General features: G+C 42.2%; 1 protein-coding gene across 5 annotated transcripts in view; it reads left to right on the forward strand.

Annotated features, from left to right (window-relative positions):
* The first annotated feature begins 6548 nt into the window (after positions 1–6548).
* PGPEP1L (pyroglutamyl-peptidase I like) overlaps positions 6549–12259 on the forward strand; it is a 66655-nt gene continuing 60944 nt past the window's right edge. For 2 of the 5 annotated variants that reach the window (XM_059912584.1, XM_059912587.1), the window contains exon 1: positions 6554–6833. In XM_059912584.1, the coding sequence (XP_059768567.1) occupies positions 6800–6833 (34 nt within the window). In that variant the 5' untranslated portion in view covers positions 6554–6799. Of the gene's footprint in view, positions 6834–12259 lie in introns of all 5 variants that reach the window. The other 3 variants (XM_059912586.1, XM_059912585.1, XR_009500750.1) reach the window with 3 other exon arrangements.

Below are 12259 nucleotides of genomic sequence, written 5' to 3' on the forward strand. Positions count from 1 at the left end.
TGATCATTATGTAGTGTCCTTCTTTGTCTCTTGTAATAGTCTTTATTTTAAATTCTATTTTGTCTGATATGAGAATTGTTACTCCAGCTTTCTTTTGATTTCCATTTGCATGGAATATCTTTTTCCATCCCCTCACTTTCAGTCTGTATGTGTCCCTAGGTCTGAAGTGGGTCTCTGGTAGACAGCATATATATGGGTCTTGTTTTTGTATCCATTCAGCCAGTCCGTGTCTTTTTGTTGGAGCATTTAATCCATTTACATTCAAGGTGATTATCAATATGTCCCTATTACCATTTTCTTAATTGTTTTGGGTTTGTTATTGTAGGTCTTTTCCTTCTCTTGTGTTTCCTGCCTAGAGAAGTTCCTTTAGCATTTGTTGTAAAGCTGGTTTGGTGGTGCTGAACTCTCTCAGCTTTTGCTTGTCTGTAAAGGTTTTAATTTCTCCATCAAATCTGAATGAGATCCTTGCTGGGTAGTGTAATCTTGGTTTTAGGTTTTTCCCTTTCATCACTTTATTTATTTATTTATTTATTTAACATCTTTATTGGAGTATAATTGCTTTACAATGGTGTGTTAGTTTCTGCTTTATAACAAAGTGAATCAGCTATCCTTTCATCACTTTAAATATGTCCTGCCACTCCCTCTGGCTTGTAGAGTTTCTGCTGAAAGATCAGCTGTTAACCTTATGGGGATTTCCTTCTTTGTTATTTGTTTCTTTTCCCTTGCTGCTTTTAATACTTTTTTCTTCGTATTTAATTTTTTATAGTTTGATTAATGTGTGTCATGGCATGTTTCTCCTTGGATTTATCCTGTATGGGACTCTCTGTGCTTCCTGGACTTGACTGACTATTTCCTTTCCCATGTTAGGGAAGTTTTTGACTATAATCTCTTCAAATATTTTCTCAGACCCTTTCTTTTTCTCTTCTTCTTCTAGGACCCCTATAATTCGAATGCTGGTGTGTTTAATGTTGTCCCAGATGTCTCTGAGACTGTCCTCAATTCTTTTCATTCTTTTTTCTTTATTTTGTTCTGCAGTAGTTATTTCCACTATTTTATCTTCCAGGTCACTTATCTGTTCTTCTGCCTCTGTTATTCTGCTATTGATTCCTTCTAGAGAATTTTTTATTTCATTTATTGTGTTGTTCATCATTGTTTGTTTGCTCTTCATTTCCTCTAGGTTCTTGTTAAACATTTCTTGTATTTTCTCCATTTTATTTCCAAGATTTTGGATCATCTTTACTATAATTACTCTGAATTCTTTTTCAGGTAGACTGTCTATTTCCTCTTCATTTGTTTGGTCTGGTGGGTTTTTACCTTGCTCCTTCATCTGCTGCATGTTTCTCTGTCTTCTCATTTTAACGTACTCACTGTGTTTGGGGTCTCCTTTTCGCAGGCTTCAGGTTCGTAGTTCTTGTTGTTTTTGGTGTCTGCCCCCAGTGGGTGAGGTTTGTTCAGTGGCTTGTGTAGGCTTCCTGGTAGTGGGGACTGGTGCCTGTGTTCTGGTGGGTGGGGCTGGATCTTGTCCTTCTGTTGGGCAGGGCCATGTCTGGTGGTGTGTTTTGTGGTGTCTGTGAACTTAATATGACTCTAGGCAGCTTCTCTGCTAATGGGTGTGGTTGTGTTCTTGTCTTGCTAGTTGTTTGGCAGGGGGTGTCCAGCGCTGGTGCTTGCTGGCCGTTGGGTGGAGCTGGGTCTTAGTGTTGAGACAGAGATCTCTGGGAGTGCTCTTGCTGACTGATATTATGTGGGGATGGGAGGTCTCTGGTGTCCAATGTCCTGGACTCAGCTCTCCCACCTCGGAGGCTCAGGCCTGACAGCCAGCCAGAGCACCAAGAACCCCTTTTATGTAGAGATGAATTGGAGTCTTTCTTTGATAGTAGGTAGTCTTCCCTTACGGTCTCATCAGTGCAGCTTTTTTTTCACTTTTCCTTCCTGCTTCGTCTAGTTTCATAGGGTGTAACATAGAAGCCTCTTACCTGGCGCTTCAGACCAGAGTTCCTAGTGCGAAATGGCTGCACTGGCACCTCAGGTCAGCGGATATGTGAGTTACTTTTATCTTTTTTTCTTTTTTCTTTTTTTTTTTTTTTTTTGCCAATGTTCTACAGTTCTTACAAATGGATCTCATATATTCCTTGCTAGGTTTATTCCTATATATTTCTGATATTTGTTGGCTATTTTGAATGGCTCTTTCTTTTCTTCAATTACATTTACCAATCAGTTATTGCTGGTATATAAGAAAACTGTTAGCTTGGGTCAGTGCCAGTCTTACATTCAGCCACTTTTATGAGGTCCAGTGATTTCTAAAGTCAATTATCACAGAATTTCTAGGTAGACTATCAGATGGTCTGTAAATCAGTTGTTGGATTTCTAAATCTTGCTCAAACTTACTCAGGCACATGGCACTCATTTTTGACACCAAAATTGCCCTGAACTCTAACAAAGAAAAAATGAAAAATATTGTTTATATATATAAACCAGAAAATAGGGGCTTGGAGCATGTTTTCAATATGGTCCTCCCTTCATTCCAGGAGGTTGTTAAGTGCTCTGATGCGTCCTCCATCTGGCCTCATTTATCTACACAGGAATTTCCTCAGTGTTAAGAACACAACTGTTCTAGCCATTCCCAAGATATTTGTGAAATTCGAAAGAAAAATCCAGTATTTAAACAGTAGGGCTAGCAAGCTACTGGATTTTAATAAATAAACCAATTCCTGTAGCTGCAGTTGTTACTTTTCAGTCACGGAAATGTAGTCCTCAAAAAAAAAAAAAAAAAAAAAAAAATCAAGACAGCAAAAGTCAAAGGGAAAAATACAAGACAGAAGAAAAATATAGGCAAAACTTTCTCCTGTAAAATGTAAGGAAACTATTACCTATGATGTATCACAGCAGACTGCCAGAAATTTTAAAACACTAATTTTTCAAGCTATTAATTGATATTGTGTAAGTGAAGTTATAAAAACTTGTATCTTCTATACCGGTTTCCCATGGAATGCTAAAGATAATCCCAGCATTATTATATGGTCTCTCACAGACCAATTCCCTCATTGTTTTAAACCAGTTTTAAATGGTTGTTTCAGAATGTTATAAAAGTCTCAAATTTTTTATATTGAAATAAGTAAATGTCATAAGCATTTGAGAGAGAGGCTTTAGTAAGAAGATGAATATATGGCATGAATAAGGCATGAATATATGGCACCTGAAACCTACAAAAAAATGAAGTACAGCTTCAGGATCATTCCTTACCTGGGTGTTGGAGCCCAGTCTCACCTAGGACAACTAGCAATTACACATAGATGGGTGAGAAAAAATAATTGATAACTGCTTCAGTGAGCTAATTCCACAGTGGTAAAAATCATAAATACTATCATTTTGAACACAAAACTGTCTACCACATTTATTCAGAATGCTCTTCTAATTTAACACCAGGTGAACCTAATGAAAAAAAGGAAAGCAATGAGGTTTTTGATGGAACATTCTGAATTACTTAATCCTTGTTTTTATTTTAATTAAAATCTACTCATTTAATTGAAAATTTGTTCACGTATACCACAAGGTCACTTTATCACCAGCTCTATCATGTTCCATACCAGAGAAAAATTATATTCTAGGGCAGGGTTTGGCAAACTACAACCCACAGCCCCAACCCAGCCCACTGCCTATTTTTGTGCAGCCTGTGGACTAGAATAATTTTCACATTTGTAGATAGCTGAAAAAAAATTAGAAGAAGAAGAATAGTTTACGACACATGGACATTCAAATTTCAGCATCCATAGATAATTATTGGTACACTGCCACGCCTGCTTATTTGCATATTATCTATGGCTGCTGGAAAATCCACATGGCCCACAAAGCTTAAAATATTTACCATCTACTTATTTACAGAAACTGTGTATCCACCCCTGTTGGACTATTAAGCTGAAAAGGCAAAGTAATAGGAGAGGGCGATTCCCAAAGTCTACCTTAGAAGAGTGACATTTTTGGAGAACTTGTTAGTGCTTTAATAAGAGGCAGTTTGGCTAGGAGTTCTATGTTTTATGGTAGAGTAAGTAGCTGATTTGGAAGCAGTGATGTTTGACAGAGGAGTGTTGTTGTTGTTGTTATTATTATCATTTTAACCACCAGTACGTCTTGCTGATTTATATTCTCCACCTCCCAAGAGGAATTTGACCAGTTTGATTACATCTCATTTATGTGAAGTGTACAAAATGTGTTGCAAGAATTGTTTGTGTCAAAGACAATAAACAAACTTTTTAATCCTTCTTCCTTAAGCAGGAAGTCACAAGTTGCCAATAAGCAATTTAAAACAAACCCCACAACGTTGTATGTTTGGTTCAAAACAATAAATATTTTAGGCCTTGGGATACTGTCATCTTGGCAACCCCATTTGTCCTCCCTGGTGAGAACACGTGCACACTGCTGCTTGCTTTCCGGTTCAATGAGAGAGGGTCACACCTTGCCCTCTTAATCCCAGAGTCAAATATGATTACAAATTTTTCCTCCCGGGAATCTAACTTGTAAGGAAGATCACTGTGCTTTTTGTTAAACAAGACATCTCTCTTTAGTTGCCCTATTCATTCTCAGGCTTACTATATTTCATCGGCCTAAAGATTATGTTTGACATCGGCAATTGTTAGAGACCATTTGTTTTTCCAGTGGAAAAAGAAATAAAAGTGCAAATGTCAGACCTCAAAATCCATACTTCTCTGAATTGTTCTCATTTTCGAGGATGAGAATGTGTGTGTCTTTCCCCCAAGTGGGGAAAATGTCACTGTGGCTAAGTCGAAATAGCTTATGTCTCTCATTTTCTTTTTCATTAACTGCAAAATTAGAGAAAATTTTAGGACATAATAAGTGAATTATGGGAAAGTGAAAATTCTAGGACACATCCCAGTTGCAGTTAAAATAGGAATGGCTCGTGTCAAATCCTGAAAAAAAATTAAAAAGTAAAAATTGCAGCTTCATTATCAGAAAAGTAGCACAGGTAAAAACGGACAGCCTTAGCAGTTGAGGAGTCTGTTTTGAGGCCTGATAAGTTAACATTAGTAAACTAGTAAGTAACATTAGTAAACTAGTTAGATACCCAGACCTCGTTAGTTATGTTGATACCAGAATTTGACCTTAGCAGCAACCAACTTAACAAATGTGGGCATTTCTAGTGATCTAATCTCCTCATTTATAACTGTGATGAACAAGCAAAGCCCTCTTGATAGAAGGACTAGGTGAGTGACACGAACTAGCGGAGCCATTTACCAGAGGTGGTGGTGGGGAACATCAACCGTGAGAATATGAGAAACCGGTTAATTGCTCTCAAACTTGTAATTTTGTATTGTCTAATCTCAAAATAGGGTGAAATGCAAAGCTCTCTATATCCTCTGCAAAACAAGCTGGCCCCATCTTCCCAGAGCAGGCACGGGAAGGCCACTGGGGGCAAATGCCACTTCCCACCTGTTCTCTGCTGTAAATAAGCCTGCAGCCCACACCAGGGGCCAATTAAAAGGAATAGCCGGCTGTTGGTTCAGTGGCCCAGGAAGGCATCAGGTGGACTCTAGTTCCTTGGCAGCCATCCCAATTAAGGTGTACTGTTTATCAGGGGGCCAATTAAGAAGATGGAATTAAGAAGAGGTCACGCCCTCTATTAAGGAGTAGTCTGAACCTGGGGAAGCAGTATGATGCTGGGGGTGGTGGGGTTCTCCTGGCCGCCCCTGGATGGAGCCTCTCATGGCCATGCCCAGATGGGGAAAGAGAATGATGGTTTTTGTACCTCTTATTAGACAGCTTTTGTAAAAAGTATTTTTAATTTTAAAAAAGGTGTTTGTTTAAGTAGTATAGTCTGAAAGGTCAAGATGTCGCATAACTAGCCCCAAATGTTAGCTCTTTTGGTTACTGTGACACAAAAAGGAGGAGGAATGGACTATAGAGCCAGGTGACATGCGAAAGCATTTAGTGGTGCGTGTAGCTAGTCAAGCGCCCTATTCAGCACTGATGCCGGCAGAATTGGGGACGGTGAGAGCACAGCCAGGGAAGCCCACGCAGACACTGCTGGCCGAGTGAGCCTCTGCCCCCAGGGCTGTGGGAGGTATGGGGACAGTGGGCTGGGGTAAGACTCCACCCAGGAAGCGGTGCTGCGATCACCCCCATTTCGCTGCAAGGAGAAGCGGGTGCGGCACAGGTTAACTTCCATGCGGAGCCACAGCTTACAGGCAGCAGGTGATTTCAACCATCACTTTTAACTATAAGCTTCATCTGTGGTTTTGGTTTCTTTTTCCTTTTTTTTTTTAAACATATTTTGCAAAATCGGTTTCAAGAGCTACCAAATTTCATCAAGCCAAGGTCTAAACAAAACAACTTGTAAGGTCCCCACCATCCTGACTCGCTGGGGCTGTACGGGTTTCAGCACCTTTTAGCCCCCGTCCAATCCCAGTCCCAGGCAAACTGGGACAGTTGGTCGCCAGACTCGTGGCTCACGTCCGAACATACCGACCAACAAAATGACCCCGCCCCCAAGTGGCCAGAAAGACCCTGATGGCGCTCCGACCCTCTACTTTTCTGTTGCCGCAGCCTGTGCGTCCTGAGCTGGCTATTTCTGCTTTCGGAGGGGGTTGTCTTACACCCTCCCCCACGCCTACACCCCAGAGTCTTCAGTCTTTCAGGGCCCCCAAAACGCTGCGGGGCGGGGTGGTTAGGCCCCACCCCAGCGGGAGGCCCGCGACCAGCCGGGAGGGGCGCACGGCGCTCAGAGCGCCCAGGGCCGGGCCTCTGACCCGCGCAGGCGCAGAAGCGCGCTCCCAACTCCGGTTTCATGGATTCCCAGTCCAGCTGCGTGGTGGTGACTGGTAAGACGACTTTTCTGCTTTCCCACTTGCTGCTGCTTTTAGCCTGACCATGGAATGCGCACTTGCCTGATCCTGGTAATAAACAGTTCCCTCATGGGGAAAAAAGAGTGGCAACTGGTGGTTCCAATAATTCCAGATGGAGCTAACTTCCTGCTATGCCCTATTAAAAAAAAAAAAAAAAAAACAGGGGACAGAGAGGCTTTTCTGTTTCTGTCCTGTCATTCACTTCAAATAACTCTTGAATGGCATACACAGTAGGTGCCCACATGTGGCTTAGGCTCAAACCTTGTCCTTCAGCCCATCAGGGGGGAGGCAGAGGCTGGCGCCGGCTGTCCGAGTCTGGGGCCCATGTGGCATCCACTGGGGTACAGCTGCATAGCAAGGAAGGGGGAGCAGGGGACTCAGAAAGAACGGAGCCTAATAAGGCTGAGACAGTCCATCTACAGTGCCCACCCCGACAGGGGCACATAGTTCCCCCCCAAAACTAGAGAGCTTTTAGCCACCCAGGGAACTCTAAGCACCCTCTCAGAGCCACCAGTTAGAGACTTGGAACCCCAGAAGGTCAACTCAGAAGGAATGGTAGCCACCCACTCCTGCCTTTCACCAGCACATTCAAAATCAACCCCAGACACCCCCATTCGTTGTCACAGCTGGTCCCTGGAGGGCTTGATTTCTTCACAAAGCTCTTTATTTTTAGTCAGACACATTTGGCATATTTTAAGTTTTTTGAATTGTGTTGGATGAAGGAAACATTGAAGAGAGAAGCGTTCCTATGTGTGTGGAAAATTGAAAGTTACCTATCTTAATATTTTCAGACTATAATCAAACTCCTGTTAACCTTCTGAGAAAAAGAAAGTTCTTTCGAAAACCTTTTATCTCCCTTGTTCTCATTTGTGTTATTTTGGGTATTAGAGATGGGTTCAGATTACCCTTGAATTCCTAAGGAAACTGTACCCCTGATAAATGTGACACTTATCACAAATGAAATATGAATATTGAAGCACCAGGGCAAGCCTTAGACTCACATCAACCCCTGCCTCTGTCCTGTCAACTTGTGGTTTGCTGGCAAACGCTGGATTGTTTGATGAAGTACCTGATAATCAGCTGCGATTTGGGAATGCTCACTGGCTTCCAGAGTGTGGCCTTCTTTTATTAAAAATGCTCTGAGCTGCTAAAGGCAGTCTTTTCATTTAATTGGATTTGCTTCACGTGTAAATCTCACCAAGACAATTGGCACGTAGACACATGGTGGGGGAACAAGGACTCTGACAAACTGCCTTAAGATCAAGACATTCGGACTGGCACCAATGACGATGGGAGAGTGAGAAAACCTGCCTCCCTCCAGAGGGCCTCTCTTGATTCCAAGAGATTTCTCCAGCCCCTTTTCACAAGTTCCACTCGAGAGCCTGCCAAGTTTTAAGTGTAAGGTTTGACCCTGCAAAACAAGAGCTTCAAACCTTCATTTGCTGAGTTGTTTTGCCTAATTGAAAATAGATAAGAAATGATCTGCATGCACTGATCTGAATATGATTCTAAAGCAGCATGTGATTTTTTCTGGTGTCACTGCATTTTTAGTATTCCTACAGTCATCCCAGGAGGTACCTGATTTCTCAGTGATTTTTCCTTAATCTCAGTATTTTCCTTTTTTTTCTTTTTTGCTCAGCAACTCCAGTCTTATTTATTCTATAAGATTCAAAGTCAGAAAACACCACTAGCTTCCTGGGACATCCTGTCCCACACTTTTCTATTCCCTGAGAAAGTTTTACCCTTTGTGAGTCAAACTTGCTAGTGCTCTAGACCCAGAGGTTCCAGAATTTCAGAGGCACAGCCCTCTCCAGAACTGACTCCTGCTCTAAAGACCTGAGGTCCGGGAGTTGGGGTGGAGGTGAGGTTTCAGAGGTAGGTATTTAATCATAGCTCCTCTCCATCTCAGAATCTGATGATTTGAGAAATATATCACGGGAATCAGATAGATGGAACTCAAAACCTCAGCTGGGTTCCAGGTAAAGCTGAGTTGGAGAATGCCACGTCTAGCTGCAGCCCAGTGCCCACCCTGAAGTGAGCCCACCAGACAGCGGCTGACCTCCCCTACAGGGGCCAGGCAGGAACTGTTGAGCTCTGCGCATGGGCCACACTGAAGAAGAGATGAAGGAAGAGGCCCCCAGGGTCCTGGTCCCTCCTCCTAGACACACCATCCTAAAGGGCTTGTGATGGTTAATTTCATGGGTCAACTTGACTCGGCCACGGAGTGCCCAGATATCTGGTTAAACATTATCTGGATGTGTCTGTGACGGTGTTTTTGGAAGAGCTTGGCATTTGAATCGGTGAGCTCAGTAAAGCAGTGCCCTCTCCAGGGTGGGTGGGCCTCATCTAATTCATTAAGGGTCTGAATAGAATAAAAAAGCAGAGGAGGGTTGAATTCTCTGTCTGAAGGCATGATCTGGCACATTAGTCTTCTCCTGCCCTCAAACTGGTGCTCCTGGTTCTCGGGCCTTCAGCCTTGGACTGGAATTTACTCCACTGGCTTTCCTGGGTCTCCAACCTGTAGATGGCAGACAGATCTGAGGACTTCTCAGCCTTCATAATCACATGAGCCAATACCTTATAATAAATCTCTTTCTATATATATGCAGATATATATATACACACATACATACCAGTACAGGCCTAATTAATTTCTGGAGAGAGAAATAGAGGCCTAAAGTACACATGAAATCTCAACATGGAAAAGTAAGGATAGGGCCCCTGACTGATAGGCACGGTGCCCAGGCAGGGGGTTTGGGACTGAGAAATGGTGGCATCAAATGATCAGAGAGAATCAGGGCAGAGTGAGGGTCTAGCTGGAGCCCATCCAACGCTGCCCAGAGAGACAGTAAAAAAGGATTTAGCATTTGTTTAGCATCTACCAGCTTCTGGAAACAATACGTGCTGTACATGGCATTGTTTAATCTGTCCAGAGGTCCCAGGAGGTATGTAACTATAACAACAGTGAAGGAGAACGCTGACACTGCTTCCTGTGTTTGAGGCAGTATTGCAAATGCTCCGTTTTATTCATTTAATCTGCACAACAACCCTATTAGATTATTATAATTAGTGTGCATTTTACAGATGAGAAAATCAAGGCACTGAAGCTAAGTAACTTGCTCAACGTCACCCAGATGCTAAGTGGTGGGGCTGAGATGCAACAGCAGAAGCCTGAGCCCAAACACTGAGGTCTCTGACCACTCTTGGCTGCCGTTGGGCCACGGCCTGAGCTTTGGCGGGGTCACTGCATGGTGTGGGTGCCATAAAAATAAGCAGCTGCAACACTGAAAGGGTGACGGTGTCCTTCTCCCCAGGCAGCAGGAAATGTTTCCTAAGCTAGTCCCAGAGGAGGTTTGCTGTCCTCCCCAAAGCAAAATTCTGTTTAACTGCCTTTTATTAGAAATCTTCATTGCAATTAAATTACATAATAGTACACAGTATAAATAAGTGTTCCTAGTTCTAGAAACAAGCCCTTCTGTCCACACACCTCATCCAGAAGCCTCTTGCTCCTTCCCAGAGTGAGGCCTCTCCTGGGGCTCACCTTACCCAGGCTCACCCCCTCCAACCGCTCTGCCTCCTCCTCCCCCATGAAGTCCTGGGTCACCGCCACCTCCTCCAGGAGACTTCCCTAACCACCCCCACCCATCTTCTCTCTCCCCTCTGTATCTGATCCTAGTTGTTGTTCAAAGCCTTGCTATTCCAAGTGTGGTCCAAGGGCCAGTAGCATCAGTACCACTGGGGAGCTTGTTAGGAATTCAGAATCTCCAGCAGCACCCCAGACCTGCCCAATCAGATTCTACATTTTAATAAGATATACATGTGTATTAGCATTTGAGAAACGCTGGACCAAATCAAACACTTTTTAAAACTTCTAATTTTGAAATAATTATAAATTCACAAGAATTTGCAAAGAAATGTATAGACTGGTCCTCTGCATCTTTCACCCAGACTCCTCCAATGTTAACATCTTCAATATCAAAGCTAAGATACTGACATTGGTATAACTCAGTGTGTATGTGTGTGTGTGTGTGTGTGCACATGCATGCATAACTCTATGTGGTATTATCACATGTGTAGCTTTGTGTAACCACCACCGTCAAGATAAATAACTACCAACATCACAAGGCTCCTTTGAACTACCCCTTTATAGCCACACCTACCCTTTTCCCCCATCTCTAACTCCTGGTAACCATTAATCTGTTCTTCATCTCTATAATTATGTTTATAGATGTAAATTATAATTTACAACTATTGTATTGGGTTGGCCAAAAAATCCATTCAGGTTTTCCCATAAGAGGTTATGGAAAAACCCGAATGAACTTTTTGGTCAGCCCAATGTAAATGGAATCATGCTGTATGTATCCTTTTGAGATTGCCTTTTTTTCACTCAGCATAATTCCCTTGAGGTTCTTCCAAGTTGTTTATACCAATAATTCCGTCACTTTTAAAGCAATTTTTTAACGACTTTATTGAGATATAATTCTCATGCTATACAGTTCACTTATTTAAAGCATACAGTTCAATGGCTTTTAGTAGTCACAGAGTTATGCGTTTCTCAACACAGTCAATTGAGAATATTTTCATTACCCCAAAAAGAAACTCGACTCCCTAATCCTCATCCCCACTCCCCTACTACACACACACACACACACACACACACACACACACACACAGAGTCAAGCTCTAGGCAACCACTAATCTACTTTCTGTCTTTATAGGTTGCCAATTCTGGACATTTCACATAAATGGAATCATACAGTTTTGTGACTGGCCTCATTCACTGAGCATGTTTTCAAGGTTCATCCATGTTGTAACATAACACTTCTTTTTATTGCCAAATAATATGCCATTGTATGGGTAATACCATATTTTGTTTATCTATTCATCAGTTGATGGATACTTGGGTTGTGTCTACTTTTTTCTTTTCACTGCTGAGTAGTATTCTATGATCTAGATGAACCACAGTTTATTTAACCATTCACTCATTGAAGGACATTGAGGTGGTTTCTAGCTATGGGCTATTACAAATAAAGCTGCAGTGAACATTTGTGTACAAGTTTCTGTGTTAAAATAAGTTTTCATTTCTCTGGGGTAAATGTCCAGCAGTGCAAGTGCTTGGAAGTCCACTTTCAGTTTTAAAAGAAACTGTCAAACCATTTCCCAGAGTGGCAGTACCATTACATTCCCACCAACAATGTATGTGTGACCTAGTTCCTCTTCATTCTTGTCAGCTTTGGGTGTTACCAGTATTTCTATTTTAGCCACCCTGATAGAAGTGTAGTGACATCTTATTGTGATTTTATGGCTTTTTAAAAATATTTATTTATTTATTTTTGGCTGTGTTGGGTCTTCGTTTCTGTGTGAGGGCTTTCTCTAGTTGCGGCGAGCGGGGGCCGCCCTTC

The sequence above is a fragment of the Balaenoptera ricei genome, chromosome 2 (assembly GCF_028023285.1).
Source record: "Balaenoptera ricei isolate mBalRic1 chromosome 2, mBalRic1.hap2, whole genome shotgun sequence".
NCBI classification, from domain to species: Eukaryota; Metazoa; Chordata; class Mammalia; order Artiodactyla; family Balaenopteridae; genus Balaenoptera; species Balaenoptera ricei.